The 19545-nt window shown below is 44.2% G+C and overlaps 1 protein-coding gene across 8 annotated transcripts in view; it reads right to left on the reverse strand.

Moving 5' to 3' along the window:
* Nucleotides 1-19545, reverse strand: part of PSD3 (pleckstrin and Sec7 domain containing 3) — a 111065-nt gene that overhangs the window by 48431 nt on the left and 43089 nt on the right. For all 8 annotated transcript variants that reach the window (XM_054053981.1, XM_054053979.1, XM_054053980.1 and 5 more), the window contains 3 exons: nucleotides 17120-17232; nucleotides 14518-14576; nucleotides 10774-10863 (listed from right to left, as the gene is read on the reverse strand). In XM_054053981.1, coding sequence (XP_053909956.1) covers nucleotides 10774-10863; nucleotides 14518-14576; nucleotides 17120-17232 — 262 coding nt within the window. The remainder of the gene's footprint in view (nucleotides 1-10773; nucleotides 10864-14517; nucleotides 14577-17119; nucleotides 17233-19545) is intronic.

Below are 19545 nucleotides of genomic sequence, written 5' to 3' on the forward strand. Positions count from 1 at the left end.
TGCAGCAGGAGAAACTAGCGTCTCTACTGTTCCTTCCATCTCACCCTTCTAAGCCCACCCAAAAGCTTTTCACCTGCCACAGGCACTACAGCAGACTACATAAGCCATCAAGGAAACAGACAGCTATTCCAACTTACTGCACAATAAGCTCCTTACTGCACAATAAGCCCCTTCTCTGCCTCCTACCAGCCAAATTTCCCTGGGAGGCCAAATTTATCCAGCCCTTGCTTGGTCCTTCCAATGTCATTCAGTTAATCAACAACACAAGAAGAAAAGCTGTGGAATTCGAAGTGAAATTCAATACTAGCTTTTAGGGACCAAACCCAAGAACCCCATTACTGTGTCTGAAGAACTCTTAAGGCCCTCACATAAACCCACAAGAATCCATTAGCACCAATTAGGTCTGATCCAGTGACAAAAATACCGACAATAAAAGCCAACAAAACACATAAACATGCACATTTTAATTACCTAAAATATACTCTCAAGAGCCAGTAACATATTTGTGTAGCACAGAAAAGCAGCAGTATTAAATACTCTTTGTTAAAAACACAACATTCAATATTTTGTAAGATTGTTTTCCTTCTTCCTTCATCCTTGTTTTTTTCTTCTCCACGAAAGAGACAGGGTGGGGAAAGTTCATTCTGTTGGATAACCTACACATACATGATGGCTGTAGAACTAGAGCTCAACAACTGATCAACAGTAAGTATTAAACTGACATACTTGTGATATTAAGTAATGATTTCTGAGGTCTGCTGACCAAAAGGAGCTGACAATCAAGATTAAATCTAAATGCCTCCAACTGCTACCCCTGAAAACAACAGAAATACTAGAGCGGCCATTTCATTTCCACACACATTAGCAACCAAGTCAACAGGAACCCTAACAGGGTAACAGTAGGCATGGTGGAAGAATGAAAATTTTGACATAAAATTTCAAAGTTATTAACCAAAAATTATCCACCTAGATATCCAGTGAGAGACTCCTACTCTCCACCAACAACAGTAGGTTATTACTAGACATTTACAGAGATGCCAGGTTTTATCCCATTCCAAATTTATTAGCAAAAAACATCTGATGATGTCCTCAAGAAAGAATCTTTCATTTTCTTATGGTATAACCATGTGCTATAAGCTCTGAAGGAATCACTGGGGACAGCTCTGATTTCTCTTACAACATGGAAAGTAATCCTTACAACGGTAAGCAGTCAAACTACTACAGCCCAAAGAGCTATTCCATGTCAACTAGGCTATCACACCTGCACACACATGTGCTTTTAGATAACCTCAATCATGAAGCAAAGCAAACCAACTTATAGCACCCAGAAAACACAAACAGTGTTCCTATGACCCCACAAGGGCAACCCAAGTCTATACATTTTACTTAACAAGTGAAGCAGGCTGAAAGTACATTCAAACCAGCTGCCTTGTGGTCACAGACACAAGTTTTGCTTTATTACTGCCTTTTTACCTTGGTAAGCTGTTAAAAGTGAGCAGAATGACATCATAGTGGCTAGTGGAAGACCACATCAACTCTGCTATCACTATACCTCTCTGAGATCCATGCTGCATCTAGAGCCAAAAGAAGTCACTCCTAAGATCAAGTGCCCTACTGAGACTACAGGTTTAATGAAAACATGCTCTTTGATAATGACAGGGATGCAAAGAAATCATTCCTCCTTTATTCTGACTAGCACTGCAAGTGAAGAGATGCCATTAACCATCTTCAATCTCCTTGTACCGTATCTGAAAACAGTTCTGTGTCACAGACTAGCTGTTGTGTTTCCTGACAAAGCACTATCGTCTCCACGGGAAAAAGTTTCACCTCTTGCATTCATCCTGTTAGGAAATATCATCCGCTGTCAACAGAGCTGACAGAAATTAAGCAAGCTGGCACCAACTAACACAGACCACCAAATTCCTTCAGTTAAAGCTGCCAAGCGTAAAAACGCAGCACCTTGAACAAATCAATAAGAGCACCGAAAACCTGAAATTCTCCACAGCTGTGACAAAAACTTGGAGATGAACCAAGCACTAGTGCAAAGCCTATCAACTCTCTCAGATTAGGTGCATGCAAAAAGTGCCCGCTGTCCCTGCAGTAAGCACCACCAAAATAAACTACGAAGCACTGCCCTAAAGATTCACATGAAAAAAGAAAAACAACCATCGTTCAATGCTTCCCTCCGATACAGACAGCAAACACAACAGCGAAAAGGAAAAGGGTGGAGGAGGAAGATCAAGGCCACTCTAAGAACCACATACTCTAAGAACCACAGGCATTACAAAAGGGAAGAAGCAGCTCCAGCAGGGAAAACAGTCTTAAGCTTTGACATCTCCACAAATGCAGGTACCTATGGAGTGCTGTCCAGCTATCTTGCCCCAAAAGCAGGAGAAATCCTTCCTAACCTTCACGACTCCTGCCAGAACCCATCTCCATGGGAGTGGTGAGGCACTGGCACAGGTTACCCAGGGAGGTTGTGGATGCCCCGTACCTGGAGGTGTTCAAGGCCAGGTTGGATGGGGCCTTGGGCAGCTTGATTTAGTGGGATGTCCCTGCTTATGGCAAGGGGGTTGGAACTAGATTATCTTTTAGGTCCCTTCCAATCCTAACGATACTATGATACTACGATACCATGATACTACAATCTCTCAGCAAGGCAGAAAATGGGTGGCTTGGATATGCCCCATGTTTATATCAGAATAATAAGAACACTTCATCACCCAAGGATGCATGACCTCAGAAGGAAACTAAATGTTCCATTTAACACCACAAGAAAGGATGGGGGATAAGCCTTTATAAATGGAAAGAGCAACCTAGCTCTCCTGCTTGAAAGGAAACAGTGTAACTGGGTCAGAGAGAATATTCCAATGTCATTTGAAAAGTATGGTGACTAATAGAAGGTAGGAATACCAAAGATTTATACAGCAATAATTCTAAAACTGGTAGAAGTAATGTTTTCTCCTTTTCGCTTTCTCTCTTTTTTTTTTTTAAATATGGTATAAATTATATTCCCACTCCTCCTTCCCTCGAGTTGCAGCACAGAACTTAAATTTCAAGCAGATCAGTGGGTGGAAGATCAAAGAATGTTTTTCAGAATTTGTTTTCTACCTACATGGAGGTGGGAGTAATATGTCATAGGGACCAAAATGTATGTGTGACATTGTATTAGAGATTTCCCAGTTCAAAAAGAGCCCAAAATTCCTCCTTTAAAGTGGCAGAGCACATCATTCATTTCTGGAGATTACCAGTCTGTACACTCCACACTGGCAGCACAAGAAATGGAAAGCTGTGAACAGTGACATTCAGCCTTGGGAGCTGCTAAGCATTTCAGTTCAACTGGGGACAAGCGACAGCCTTGGCTACCTGACAGACTGGAGAAGCTAAACATCAAATGACTCACTTGCCTGATCATTCTGGACAAGACACTATGAAGACCTTGCCTCCACAGATGAAAATTAACCTCCCAAACATTCATTAGTAGCCTAGTATTGAACCATGTAATTGCAGCCAGTAGTAATGGAAATTCTTAGCTGACTCTGCTTGGGTTTCAGTCCTTGCTGGCATGAAAGCTGGTGGAGTAGATAAGATCTTTTGAATGACAATCGGAAAATAAAGAGATGGAATGTTGGAGGAGCAAAAACAATTCAGAGAAATGCACATGATGAAAGCAAAAACAAGCCCATCCTGAAATCCCTGCTTCTTAGCAAGATAAGCAATCCCTAATACTACTATTACAAACTTGTGTTTTAAAAGTCCTGCTTCCCTGCTCAGGAAAAGCGAGCTGGTATAAAGCATTAGGCTTTTGCTATTATCTTATGCTGCTTTCCTCAACACCACACCTGGGCTTATTTGTCTTGAGAGAAGAGCATGGATGTCATATTTTTCTCTTCATATGCATTGAAGCAATTCCTGGAACGCAAAAAGAAAATACATTTGCATTTCAACAGGGCAAGAGGGGTGTTGGGATCTCTGTTATTCATGAGACCCAAAGTAATGCACACCACCATCATTACATGGGGTTTTTTTTCACTGCTTATTACTTTTAGACAGGACAAACAACATGACCTGAAAAATTGCAAGCCAAGGGAACAAAGGTTATCACAGCAGGAAGGTCTTCACCTGAGGACGGAGGGAAGCAAAGACAGCCCTTTTCAGTCACTAGGGCTCTGTGGCTCTTTAGAGAGTGAAAGAAAAGTATGCCTTCACAAACAATTGCTTAAGACAAGGATTAATGGTTTTATCCTGCATTCCCTGACTTTCATACTGCCAGATTAGACTCTCTTGTCTCCTAGCAGCTGAAAGCAGCCTTTAGCAACAGATCTTTCATTTCAAACAGATAAGAAATGGCTGCCCCAAAAACATTATCCCAACAGAAATATTTTTAACAGGAAAAACTTCATTTTAGGGGAGAAAGAAGGAGGCAAGCTCTCTAACTGAACTTCAGATTCTTCAGTGGAGCAGAGACACTTGGTCACCTCTGGTCCACTCCAGGGTATTCCAGCAGTTACCGCTGTCCTCGCAGGGCCCTTCTGGCACACTGTTTCATGCTCCCATTTCCATTCAGCAGGAGCAGGAAAGTGGGAACTCCTCACCAAGGAGTTTCAACCATGAAATGGAAGAAGTGCAGAGACTGCAGATGAGAGAAATTAGGGTGTACACAGCAGTCTGATCAGAGTGATTTCCTCTGCATAAACTAGGGAGCAGGGGAGTCAGCCATCTGATGCTTACTTCCTTTTTTCTGCTAAACACCTAAAATTATTGGAATGGATGAAGCAAGATCCAAGTAATTCTCTTTAAATTGAGTGTTTGCTTTGGAGAGCTTTTATATGAAAGAAAGAAGAAAGAAAAAAAAAAACCAGAGAAAGGAGGCAGAAAGACAGTTGCAAAAAAAAAATCAAGTATTTAATTAAAGTGCAGGGAACTGACAGCAAAATGAGATAAACCCTACCTTGCAGCTTCTAAAGGAAATTGTGTACCCCAGCAATCCTGATCAAAAATTCAGATCATTTAGGAAATTAAGAAAGACTGGTTCTTCAGAAGAGTTCAGCACCAACAACTCACACTTAATTTGTTCACTTTTTTACAGTGCTTCTTCAGGAGACAAGGCTTAGCCCCCCCCAAAAAAAAAAGATTTGAGAAAAAGCAGATCTTTTACACAGGACAGGTGTCTTAACTCGATCAGCAGCCCTGCTAGGGTAGCTCTAACCAAGTCCCTACAGCACATCCCCGGTCCCTTAGCAGGATGGAGAGAGACCATGACAGTACAATGGGTCAATTAAGAGCTACTACCTCCCACTAGGAGATGCACAGCTAGTTGCGAGCCCCTCACATCCAGTGTTGATGTCATGGTGCAGCCCATCAACCAGAGTCAACCCACACCAGGGGTTGGGTGATGCCCTTGACTCCACAGATAAGGTTACCCGGACACTGCAGATGCAGAGGATATTTATTTATATGGGCAGGTGGTACTTAGTGCACAGCTTAAAGACAGAGTACCCTTCCCAGGGTGCTGCCTAACAAAAGCAGGGATCCATTTCCTCAGAGGTAACTCCTGGCAGGCTCTCTGTGGGCCAGATATTTTCTCTCCTTGCATGAGAAAGGCCTTGTCACTGCCGTCTCGCTGGAGTGAAGTCTCACACACCTTGCCACCACATGACAAGGGAGATACAGTTGTCAGCACTGCACCAGCAGCACTTCACTCCTGGGGACTGCCCTGCCTGCAGGAAATGAAGCAAGTATGCATGGCCAAAATCTGGCTCTTTCCAAGCCAGTCTTTTCCTCTTCTCATCCCAGAAAAATCTCATGAAGCCTAGCTCTGAGGAAGACTATGATCACATTATGCAAACCCAGATCATCAACAATGAAGATGGCATTACTGCACCAGATGAAAGCTGGTGTAAGCACAGGAGGAAGGAACCAGAACTACTACGCTGTAGTCATGAGGTTCCTGAAATTGCCCCAGACTGATATCGGTTTCCTTCCAAGTAGGGAGACCCTAGCCTTGGCCTCCCTTTCTACAGGAATAAATGAATAATGGTCTGGTCATGATCCTCTTAGGTTAACAACCCACATATTAGACTTAGCTGTTTTAACTGTTTCTGTTGTGTTCTGCGCTTTCTCACTCATGGTGGCGCTGCATCTCTCCTCTTGCTTCCCTTACCATCCCCAGGAGCACCTATGAATCTAATCCAGGATGTCAGGTACACCTGCTCTGAGGACATGAGTGCAGCAGCTGTGTCCCTTTGTCACTTGTCCCCACTTGTAACTGCTGGTAACTGTGTGATTCATCATTAGCCTTAGGAGGGAGCACTGAGCCCACCCTCAGCAGAGTACTGCTGCACTAACTAGAACATAGGTGTCACAACTCTTGCTATTCAGCACTACTTCCAGGGCTTCAAGTCACGAGGGCAAAGGATCTTTTGCTATAGGAAAGGATTTAAGGCTGAAATTCAGAATCACCTTTCCTGACTGATCACAGCTTGCTTGATACAATACAAAATTATTTGTCTGCTTGAAATGTGACAGCTCAGAATCAAAGGACGAGAGTTTCAAGAAGTTTTCTTGCTTTTGGAAAATTTCACTTTCAACAACCCTAATCTGCCTGGTTTTAACAGACCTAGCTTACCTTCTACATCAGCCAGACCCACAGGGATAGATACTTCTAATTTACACCAGAGAAAAGGACCACAGCCCGGTACACTGATTCTCACACACAAGGACTTTGCCCCAGTTTTAAAGCATGCAGGAACCCTGCAGTAAGCATAAATTTCACTCTCAGGTCAGCAAGCACTGACAGTAGTACTTAACTGAAAATCAGGCTACTGTCTCCATGACTAGCCTTTTCTAGCAGCCAACAGCAGATTAATAGGATGTGAGACAGACAGTCAAACTGGAGCTAAGATGGAATGAAAATGAAGGTACTTATATCTGCCTGCCTGGCAAAGTACTGAAATACGAACACTGAAAGCAGATTGTGTGGGAAGAACCATGCTTTTAACCACAGTTTGGCATATTTGCCTTTATGGGTCTCAACTTAAAAAGCAACCTCAGATGTGACAAAAGGAATGAGGAAGAAAAAGAAGAGATAAGTCTTTGTGCAGATGGGTGTACAATAGTGAAACTTCTTACAATGTTAATGAATGGACAGAAAGACACAAGGTGAACAATATCATAATAGCATTTCCCATTTCCATGCCTAGCTAAAGCAAAATCTCTGTTTTCAAATCAGTATCAGTAACACTTTGGAAATACATTCTGAAGCCCTTACAGTGTTTACAAAAGCACCCCTATTGCTGGGGAAAAAACTTAATAAAATTAAGACATGGGTTCCTCATGGGAGTGGGAAGAAGCAATCAGATAGTACATAAGAAGTTTTCTGAGGCAGATCATACGTAAGACAGAAATATCCCTCCTCACCTGTTGACGTCTGCCCCTTGAAGAGCTATTTTCCTGCCCAGACAAAACAAATGCTCAGGGCTACACTCTGTGCTCAGCAGCACTAAGGGTAATGGGATTGATTGAAGGCAGCCTTTGATTTCTGCCTGTCAGCTGATCGCTCTGGATAGCACACCAAGCATTTGCACCCCTGACTCTGTGAACTGGGTCCACAGAAAACACTGCAGAGAGCTTTCTCAAGCCATAGGTGAATGCTACCTGCAAAGATGTAAGTAAGCACTTGCTAACATCTCTCCCTTCATCTTTGCCCTCCAGCTCCACTCAGCTTAACTCTGGGGAGCTTCATACAGGAGTACAGCAGAGCCACGAGGGAAATACAGAAAGGCCGGCGAGGCAGGAAAGCCCACTTACTTCCCCATGGGTCTCCGAGGCTCACCAGTGGGTGCTGAGGACCTCACTCCCACAGGGGCACACTGCCACCCTGTGGAAACTGTCTTTCCTCTCCCAGGCAGGGGCGGAAGGATGCTGGGAGATGGCTCGCAGCCTCACAATTCTCATCAGCCTCACTGCTAATGCACAGTCAAGCCGCACGCACTTTGGCACTGTGCTGAAGCAGGACTCTGAATTTAATTTATTGAGACTAATGCAAATTTAATTTCTGCTAAGTCTTAGTAATCAAATATCTAGTGGCAGGGTGGCAGCTGTGGAGACAATGAAGCAGCTACTGAAATGCACAATTACTGCCACTCACTCCACTCCACTACCCTCCACCAATCAATTAAGCCAACAAGGGGCAGATAATCAGCAAATTTTCAGACAAGCCAGGTGGAAGACTGAGGGTGGGTGCCACCTCTGTCACCAAGACATTATTGCAGCATGCAGAAAAGGGCAGAAAGCCTCAAGCGAGGCAGAACACTGACACCGTGTTTCTTTGATCCTGCAACACCCCAAAAATCTCAAGCCCTGAAGCTTGCTTTGGGTGGGCTGGCGAAGAGCCAGGCAGTCTTAGCATTAGCAGGTCAGTGCAAAACACCAAGATACAGCCCTAACTGTGTAATTCTGTCAGCAGGAAAATAAACAGCAGGTAAGCACTAGGGGAAGTCTCCTCAGTACACTCAGAAGGTTATTTAAACACAGTCTAGAGACCTATTTATTCAATAAGGCTGTAATTAGCCTGCAAATTAATCTCAACACATCTCTTTATAGCAGACTAAGAAATGAGATTCCTTGGAAAAAGAGATGTTAGTGTTGCTGTTGACAGATGAATACTCTGTATCCAGATTTAAAAAATAATGATATTAAATCTAAAATCAAGAGGACTGGTTTTATATTCCCAACTCCTTGGTAAGAACTGAGGCAGAAGGGCCCAACAAAAATCTCCCCAAAGAGGCCAGATGAACTGAAGAAACTACTAATACTGGAAAACAAAGTCCGCCACGTCTAACTATGAGGTCTGACACAAAAATACCCCAAGACTAAGCTTATAGATTGGGAACCAAGAGTGGGAGGGGACAGATGAAGAGATGACAGTTATAGAACATGTTCTAACCTGTCACAATGAGATAAGGCTCAACTCAATCGCTTCACTCAGTACAAGTGGACGTGTGACCAAATACAGACTTTTTGTATCCTTGGCTGGAAAAACATTGGTGTGCAAGAGTGAACAGCAAGTTAACATTAAGACAACACACTAACCACAAAGGTTATTCTCCCTCTGTACTTGGCATTGGTGAGACCACACCTTGAGTACTGTGTTCAGTTCTGGGCCCCTCACCACAAGAAGGATGTTGAGGCTCTGGAGCGTGTCCAGAGAAGAGCAACAAAGCTGGTGAGGGGGATGAAGAACAAGTCTTACGAGGAGTGGCTGAGAGAGCTGGGGTTGTTTAGCCTGGAAAAGAGGAGGCTGAAGGGAGACCTTATTGCTCTCTACAACTACCTAAAAGGAGGTTGTAGAGAGGAGGGAGCTGGCCTCTCCTCCCAAGTGACAGGGGACAAGACAAGAGGGAATGGCCTCAAGTTCCGCCAGGGGAGGTTCGGGCTGGACATCAGGGAAAAAAATTTTCACGGAGAGGGTCACTGAGCACTGGAATAGGCTGCCCAGGGAGGTGGTTGAATCACCTTCCCTAAAAGTGTTTTAGGGACGGGTGGATGAGGTACTGAGGGGCATGATTTAGGGATTGTTAGGAATGGTTGGACTCGATGACCCAGTGGGTCCCTTCCAACCTAGTGATTCTATGATTCTATGATTCTAATGCTTTCAGGGCTCTTCTCTGGATGCACTTCAGGAGCTCAATGTCTTTCTTATAGTGAGGAGCCTAAAACTGAACACAGTATTCGAGGTACAGCCATATCAGTGCGGAGTACAGGGGCAGAATCACTTCCCTGGCCTTGGGGGCCACACCGTTTCTGATCTTCAACAGCCTCTCAGAAAATTATCTGCAGAATTGCTTTGAACATTGGCCCATTATGTATAGTTGTGTGTCATCTCATAAGGGAACTATTTCAAAGTTGATCATAGTTTATTTTCTTAATTTGTTAAATAAAGAGAGGCACAGTCTCATTTTATTTGTGTCAGACCTTGTATGCAAGGTCATCTGCATTTCACAATGGGCCTGACACAAAATCCACAGAGGAGATGGCAATTCTTTTGAATTTCTTTGGTAGGCTTTTGGTAGGCGCTCTCAAACGCATTTTTATTTCTATTACTAAAAAAAAGTTATGAACTCTAATGTATGCACTCCTTTCTTGAGTCAAACAGGCTGCTTTTTCATAAGACAAATAGAGAAGCGAAACATTCTTATTATTGTTGACAATGAAACAAGAGTCGTCCTGCTTAGCCCCTTTCCCTGTTCTTCCAATTTAACTCCTGGCACAAACTTAATGAACAAAACCTGAAGCAAAGCAGCACATTCTAATCTGAATGTGACAACACATTCTAATCTGAAATTACATCTCCTGCTCTAATGCAAAAACCTCAAAGCACCCTTTGATGAAATAACACACACACCTTCCAGATACACAGAACTCAGGATTAGCCCTTAAGTATTCAATAGTCAGAACCAACGTTCTGCTTCTGTCCGCATTAATTAGGAGACAGCACTCTGAGACAGCATGAGCTTACAAGACACACAGAAGCTAGCACTACTGAAGTTCAGTCTCCTCTCTCCACACTGCACACAGTCACAATCACAATCAAGTCAGTGAAAGACGGACAACAACAGAATAAACACAGTATATATTATATACAGTCTGGGAGCAGAAATCTTTCCATCACTTGTCCCATTTGACTATTAGGATTCAGATAATGCAAGCAGGGCATTCCAGTTTGAACCATCTCTCACTAAAAATAAAACCAATGGTCTGTTCATTCCTTACCTTCAACAGCCCTTTTGGGAAGTCTTTGCCATCATCCATCCCCTGGAGGTTAGCAATGAACTCTTGGCAGGTCATCTTTTTCCCAATGTTCTGGAAGGGATGGCAGAAAGACACAGCATCATATGCATGCTGCTTTCCAAAATGATGTAAATAAGCAACACCAGGTGAATTTCACCTCCCTGCTCTCATTTAAGCCCAAGGCAGGCAGCACTAAGAAAGCATTCCCAAGATCACTCACAGTCAAGCATCCTTGTGCCAGTATTGTTGGAAAAGAGAAGATGCATTTCAGCCACAAGTCCCACAGACCCATTTGAAAAAAAAAAAAAAACCACCAGCTAAATACTGGACTGTAATGAAGAGGCTGATGATGAAGCTGTCTGGTATCTGCATGGTGCCTTACACCTCCATGCCTCCAGAGACTCTACCAGCCTCTGACGGAAAAACTCTACTTGATCATAAGGAAACAGACAACTGAGGCCCATTCCAGACCTTTCTCTTAACGTTTCTAATTCTCCTTTCCAATAGGAACTGCCCTGAGTTGGAATAAGATTCCCAGAAGCAGCTGTTACCTTTTCTGATTAACAGGCTGAGGCTGTCTTGATATTTCCATAGAATTGCTCTCTTTTCTCTCTTTCTGTCTAATTCTCAGGCTGAAAGTTCCCCAACTGAGACACAAACAGGAAAGGAACAGCTACATTTATGTAGGACCCAAACTTCTCCATTTGGAAGTCTGAGGTTGCCCTAGACTGCTCTTGGATCTCAGTCTCCTTCATCTCTCATAGAAGGTGTCCATACTCAGTCCCCTCAGTGCTAGAAGTCCCATGCTTGGCATGTGGGGAGCTTTGTGAGCAAGCAGCAGTGACAAGACTGACTTGGTGAAAAAGGAACCCAGAGAGATCTGAGAAAAGGGAAGCATCCTGGGATGAGCTGTGAAACATGGTAAAGGCTGAGGAAAAACAGGACTCTGTGACGATCGCAGTATCTTTGGCAATGTCACTGCTGCCACTCAGGAGAAGGGGGTGAAGATGACTTCTCCATGGTCAGAGTAGGCTTTGGCTGTAGAAATTCAGCGGAAGAGCTTTGTGTGTAGACAGTGACTTGGGTTAGGAGCAAGAGCCCAGATTAACACAGGAATGGTGCCCATAGAAGGGCACCAGTCAGTAACACAGGTCATTGAACGTTACAGTTACTTGACAGCTTGGATTGTACACTCTCTACTTCCCTTCCATAATGAATGATCAGGGGAAGATGGAAAGACAGCAAACCTTGGCCATCAGTCACTAAGGAAGGTCTCACAGCCTGTGACCAGCACGGACCAGCAGAAAGAAGGAAGGCAGGAACACTGGAACAGTGCACTGCTTCCCACAATAGGAATGCTCCTGACAACACAGTCTAGCTGTTACCCTGGCTCTCTTGTTGCTAAGCTTGCAGAACACAGCTCATACTTTGGGTATTTGAGTGCAGTCTTTGGGTGCAGGCTGAAGCTGCTCTAGTAGACTTGCAAATGCTCTCCTTCCTCCCTGCAACAGACTTCAAACTGCTTCTGTTTGTTTCCTCCATGTGGCAGTTTGCAGCTTCCCCACACCGACGAAAACCAATAGCAGCATGGCTCATTTCATCCAGAAAGATAAATGGCATTGCAGGGAAATGGCTGTTTTGCTCCAAGACCAAAGCTAACATCTCTACACAATGCCACACAGGTTCCAGAAGACATGCCTGGCAGTCTTAGAGATACTTTAGAAGTTTCTAGCATCACAGCCTAGGTGATGACCTCCCTGCAGAGAAGAAAGCATGCACCTCCAAGATACAGCTATCAAAAATGATTTAGTTACAAAAAGAATGAAATGCGGCAAGACAGGGATAAATAAAGGCATAAGTAAGAGTTTGTCTACAAGAGTTAAAAGAAAATGTGAGCCAAACGCAGAGAAACTGCACTACAGGCTTACAAGCGGTCGAGCTTATTATTAAAAGTGTCTGCACTTACAATCAGTAGGTCAGCAACAAATGGAGCTCATCGTAGACAAGCTCTATGGCTCATTTGCTTTCTGCTCTAGCAGAATCATGGTAAAGATGCATTAGAGCATTATTTTTGTTAGTAAAAAGACAATCAGTGCATATCTGCAAGGGGTTGCATTCCAATTAAAAAATACCAAACTTACCACCTATGCGGAAAAAACGCAAAGTAATAAGAGGAAGAATAAAAATACAGGAAATCAGAGAAAGGGGAGAGGGGAGACATGCAGGAGTCTGGCAAACATTACAACCGTGTACGCGAAACAACACACTAAAGACTGCCAGTAGGATAAGCCTCCAAAGCTGCATGCTGCAACAGCCAGAGTCATTCTAGCTCCAGCTGCAAATCATCAACAGCAATAATGGATCAGAGGCAGACCATTTACTCCAGTACCTAATGAAGACAGTAGAGCCCACTGAAGTATCACAGGGAGCAAACAGGAAATGCCAACAGGCTGTCACACAACCATTTAGTCTCCCTCACTGGACTACAAGGCCAGGCAGCTCATCAGTCTGAGGAGCGGGATAGCTGTGCAGGCAGACTTAGGTGAGCTCAAAAGAAGTGGTATATGCTAAGAGGCACACTGGGGCATGTTCCTGGACTTTGCTCACCCTTCTGTGTGACTGATGCACTCCTGAGTTAGGGAAGGCTCAGCCTTCAGAGAAAAGAAATTCTTCACAACTCACTCCCACTTCTACAATTTTCAGATAAAGGCATTCAGTTAATCGGAGGTGGGTGTCAAGAACCTTGGGCATGCACACACAAGCCTTCATTACCTGCACCCACCACACAGTGGCACCCACAAGTGTTGAGCAGGGTGTCTCCATCTCCCGCTGCCCAACCTACAACCCTTGCTGCATAAGAGGTTCCAAGTGAGGCCCTCCTGGGAGAGCCCTTAATGGTGCAGTGAAGGGTCTGAGCCAGAAAGAAGCCCCAGAGCCATGTAGTTGAAGTCACAATTCCTGCCTGATGTCACGACACACTCCCAGTCTTTTTCTATCTCCATCCTGACTCTAGGAGGGAGGAAGTGTCCTATCAGCATGGGAATACCATGCATAGCAGTTGTATTGCACCATGGGTGCTGAAATGCATGTCCTGGAGCTCCTGGCACCCTACACCAGTGTCACTAACAGGACTCAAACTGGAATACTATTTCACCTAGGCAGTAAGTGGGGAGAGATGTGCAGTGGGAGAACACAGTGCTCCCAACTCAGGATGCCCATGCATCCCCTATGCTTTCTTTGCTCTGAGCTCACCTGTCACTACCCTGGTTCCACCAGATCTACCCCTGGCAATTGGGTGCCTGCAAACATCACTCTCCTCTTTTAACCTTCCTAGCACCTCTTAACCTCCCTTCTTTCTTCTGCCTTCCCAAATGTTTTTACATACTGGAAAGGGGAAGCCAAATCCAACCACACTTCCTGGCCAGGGCCTGCAATTCTAAAGAGGGGAGGAGGGGAGACACACATGAAAGACATAGGCCTGAGGACAAGGAGCATTCTCACACATTATGGCAAAACCAGGCACAATACCAGGCTCACATATGACTGATCTGGGCACACTGGAAAGCCCTGCCTGGGACAACAGCCTGTGAGTGCAGCCTTCTCAGTCTGCTGTCTGAGTGGTGCTTTAGGAGCAGGTCAGCAGCCAGGCAACTCTGCTGCCAGAAGTCCACCCCCGCCAAGTACCGTGTCCATGGGAACAGTCTACACAAAGCTGTGCATACTCACATGTCCATGCAGGTCTGTGTTCAGCAGCATCATAGCACACGTGAGACAGTGAACTCCATCTACAGGAGACATAACCAGAATCACATTCAAACCCACAACTGTAACTTTAACAACAGCTAAAATTGAACCTTATAGCCTAATTGAGTCCGTTTCCTTAATAAGAATCTTTTTATCAAGAAAATCACATAATAAAATAATTTAACAGTGAGGTCACCCTGCAGCTGCAAGCCAGAAGAGCCTTTCTTTCATCTTTTAATGACTGTCAAAACTGTCTTGCAGCTCCCATGGATGAGGCGAACTGGACAGGAAACCATGCTGTCACCCTTTCCTTGCTAATACCAATAACACAGCCTGAATCAGCTCCCTTTTCTTAATTTATTTCAGGGCAAAAAGGGAAGAGTAAAACACACTCATTCTTGCAGAGTGGATACAACACAGTATCCTGTGCTCCTCCCTCTCTGGTACCCTTCCCATTCACAGCTCAATTAGGCTGAATTTTGGAGAAATTCAGTCAGCTATTTACGCTGCCTTGGCTCCATATTGCATAGACAGTGCTCAAGCAATTTCTAAGGTGGTCCTGCAGCAAAGGCCCTCAACAATGAGCCAGAAGAAACAGACTGTATCCCTGGCTCCATCTCTGAAGTCACTGTGGCAACGTGGGAAAGTGAGTGTGGACTGGTATTTGCAGAACTGGACACCAATTCTATATTCTTCATTTTCCAGGCACCCCTTTCAAAATGAAAAATGTATTGGCTGTGCACAAATCCAGACAAAGGTGACAGTGCCCATGGTGCCATTTATCGACTCTGAAAACTCAAATGTATCTAACCAGTTTCCAAACATTAGGAACACATTAAGAAAAAGATTTTCTCCATTCTTTTGTTCATAAACACATGGTGCCACCTTCTCTTCTCTCACAGGGATGTCATAAAGACACAGAATCATTTTTTAGACATGCACATGCTGCAGGGAAACGCAAAGAAAAACCTTCATAACTGAGTCTAGATAATGGACCATGCACTGGTCCCGCTGTGCTGTGAAGGAAGAGGAACAGAGGATGATGATGGATGTGTCTCTCACTCAGTGTGACTATTACAGGCTTAAAGCTGTGCAAGATGAAGCTATCACAAAAAGATGTTCATCAAGGTAAAGACCATGTTTTCATACCTGTTTTTTTCAGGCTGCAGCACTCAAGCAATGAGGCTGAACTGTAGCAGAGCATGAAATGAGAGAAGAACCAGTATCACTAGCAGTACTAAGTCTAAAGCAGCTTGAACTTGGGGCTGTGGTGCTCCAGTTTATGTCTATGCATTTATCCAGAGCCTCTCATTTCAAAACTGCAAACGCAACCAGAGAATGGAAAAGGGGCAAAGAGAAAGGCAAATGCAAGCCTGGACTTGCATGAAAAAGAACTACCACCATATTTTCATAGGGTAGCACTCAACTACTGGCAGTATATAATACAGCATCAAAATTATGTAGAATTCTGGGCAAAGTCTGCAGGACTCACTTTAATCTGAACGCTTACTCAGACTCAAAGTGGCAATGTCCTTCCTGCACCCTGGTTGCCACATCAGTGAGGAAGCCATTATTTCAGTATGAACATGACACACCTATTCTACATGACTGCCAGCAGTGTCTTAAAACAAGAAAAGCATTAGGAAGAAGATGGTGAGAGCATGGCAGCAGATCCAGTCGTATTGCTACCTACTACCTTCCGCAGCACACCAGCCAGTAAAGTCAACAGGCGCAAAGTGGACAAACATCACCTCACTGCAATAGGAGCAGGTAACAAAGGAAGAAGTAAGGAAGTATGGCAGTACCTCCAAGAGTAGCAGCTCTTTCTCACTTACACATGAGACTAAAGGCACAGCTTAGTCCACGCTTATTTTCTTTTTCTCCTTTCTCCCTTTCTCAGTGTATGACCAGTGCTGGAAGCACAGGGCCACATATTTCTGCAAGCATTGCTAGCTGAAGGCTGCAGCTATGCCAGCGGACAGTTAGTCCCCATCTCCAGTGCCAACTTTCTCAGGTTTTATCCATGTGATTGTCTGTTTTCTCCATCCATTTCCAAAAATGACTGAAAACATTGGCAAGAAGGCAGCACTTTGACTGACGTTAGCTAGTCAAGATGAAACCATGCCAGGGACTGGATACAGCACATGAAATTCACCCCCTCAATTGGCAGAATTGGCATGCTTTCTGCCAGTGCATGCAGAGATGCTAGCATTGAATGGAGCACTGAAAGCAAATAGCTTCTCTTCCACCTGAGATGGGACCTATTCTTGTCCACATGCATGTACCCACAGACACTGGAAGTCAGTAAGATCAGAAATTACAACAGAAGATATTTAAATCTGGAGAAGCTACAACTAAGCAAGCCTAAATACCTTTCCTGACTGGGAATAAATACAGATTTTTCACCGCCTTACTACATTTATGTGTAGAGAACGTGGAGGGTTTCAATGCTTACCACAGGCAGTCTCTAAAAGCATGGCACAGCATCTACACACCTTCAGTTCACAGGCACGGACCATACAAGCTATGGAAGGTGAGAATTAAGAGGGCAACAATAAAAGACCTTTGTATCAGACAAAGTTACCTTGAGAAGAAATGGTGTTTGGGTTGCACTGGTAATATCTGCAGGAGAAGTGGATTAAAACTCTCTCTCGTTCCTGAGTTTCTCCGATAAGTGAAAAAGCTTTAAAGAAATTTCTAAAACAAAAGAAGAAAAAAATGAAAGTAAAGTACTAAATCTCTTTTTGCCTTACAGAGTGCACACAGCAAAGCACAAATCACAGCAATACGTATCTATGTGTACACCATCATTTGGTTCCAAGAAGCCTTTCTAGGAAAATGGGCTATTATTCCATCTATAGTTAATCCCAGCAGTACAGTAAATGAAGGAGAAGTTAAATTACCACCAGTCTCAGCCACAGAACATACACACTAATAAGCAATTACATCATTTGAAAGAACCATAGAATCATAGAATGGTTTGAGTCAAAAGCGACCTGAAAGATCATCCAATTCCAAGCCCTGGCGATGGGCACGGACACCTTCCACTACGAAAGGTTGCTCAAAGCCTCAACCAGCCTGGCCTTGAACACCTCAAGGGATGGGGCATCCACAACTTCTCTGGGTAACCTGTGCCAGTGCCTCACTATCCTCACATTAAAAACTTTCTTTCTAATATCTAACCTAAATCTACTCTCCTTCACCTTAAAACTGTTAACATTCATCTTCTCACTACATTCTCTGATAAAGAGTCCCTCCTCATCTGTTTTGCAGACGTCCTTTAAGTACCGGAAGGCTGCTGTAGGTCTCCACAGAGCCTTCTCTTCTCTAAGCTGAACAATCCCAACTCTCCCAGCCTGTCCTCATACAGGAGGTGCTCCAGCCTTCTGATCATTTTTGTGGCCCTCCTGTGGACTTGCTCTAACAGATCCACATTCTTCCTGTGCTGGACTCCAGAACTGAATGCAGTACTCCAGGTGAGGTCTCATGAGAGCAGAGCAGGGGGTAGAATCACCTTCCTCGACCTGGTCGTCATCCTTCTTCTGATGCAGCCCAGGATACAGTTGGCTTCTGGGCTGCAAGCACACAGTACCAGCTCATGTTGAGCTTCTCATCCACCAGCACTCCTAAGTCCTTCTCTGCAGGGCTACTCTCAATCTGCTCTCCATCCAGCCTATATTTGTTCCCTGACCCAGGTGCAGAACCCTGCACTTGGCCTTGCTGAACTTCATGAGGCTTGCACAGGCCCACCTCTCAAGCCTGTAAAGGTCCCTCCCTCCAGTGTGTTGACAATGCCACACAGCTTGGTATTGTCAGCAAACTTGCTGAGGGTGTACTCAATTCCACTATCCGTGTCTCTGACAAAGACGTAAAACAACACAGGTCTCAATACCAATCCTTAATGAATGCCACTCATCACTGATCTCCACTTGGACACTGACACATTGACCACAACTCTTTCCGCACAACCCTCCAGGCAATTTCTTATCTACCAACAGGTCCATCCGTCAAATCCATGTCTCTCCAATTCAGAGACAAGAATGTTGTGTGGGTCAATGTTGAATGCTTCGGATAAGTTCAGGTAGATGATGTCAGTTACTCTTCCCTGATCTAGAAATGCTGCAGTCCCATCATAGGAGGCCACCAAATTCATCAGGTATATTTGCTGTTCTTATTTTTAATATTTTTCTTATTTTTAGTATTTTTCTTTTCTTTTCTTTGAGGAAAGAAATGCAGCAGGTGTTTTTCATGCATGACAGGCATCCAGGGTGTTCTCTGTCCTATTCTAACTGTCCATCACCTCTGCATCTTTTAACTTTAGACTCATTAGTATTCCCATCCAAATCAGAGGAGCAATTCCAGGCAGTGAGGCCAAGGAAGTGCACTGCAGACTCAAGAGCCTATGTGCCAAATGTGCCATCCTGTGTCTGGAGCGTCAGCTATCAGAACAGCCAGGACCACATTAGCTGCCTTGCAGAGGACAGCGTGACTACCTGTTCTGCAGAAAACATCTGGGGATGGCAACAGAAGAGTTGCAACATCGCCCAGCTGAGCTTCAAAAGTGGAAGGAGCAACCTAACCCTCTTGAGTTCCTGCTCAGGACAGTCCAGGGTGCATGGCTGGGCACACTTCTCAGAGACAGTCAGCAAGCTTATGCAAAAAGGTGGGACACAAATCTACCACTCTTCATCTGACACAACCATCCCTCCTCTTAGCCACTCTGCTCTTCTTTCGGCTAGAACAACTTGCGTTGAAGCCAAAGAACTTCTGCACTTTCCAAAATCCCCACATCCTGAGGCGAAGAGATGACCTCAGCGGTATCAATATATGCTCATTTGTTAGGATGCTTCTAAGAAAAGCCTGAAAGCAAACCTGAGTTCAAAGCAATGACTGCCTAACAGACAATTTTTAAGCACCCCATGAGACTGAAACTTAACACCAGATCTGAGAGGTGTGGACTATGTTGCTGGAACATTAACATCTACCTAGCCAGGAAGAATAAATGTTAAT

Source organism: Cuculus canorus, chromosome Z (assembly GCF_017976375.1).
Source record: "Cuculus canorus isolate bCucCan1 chromosome Z, bCucCan1.pri, whole genome shotgun sequence".
NCBI classification, from domain to species: Eukaryota; Metazoa; Chordata; class Aves; order Cuculiformes; family Cuculidae; genus Cuculus; species Cuculus canorus.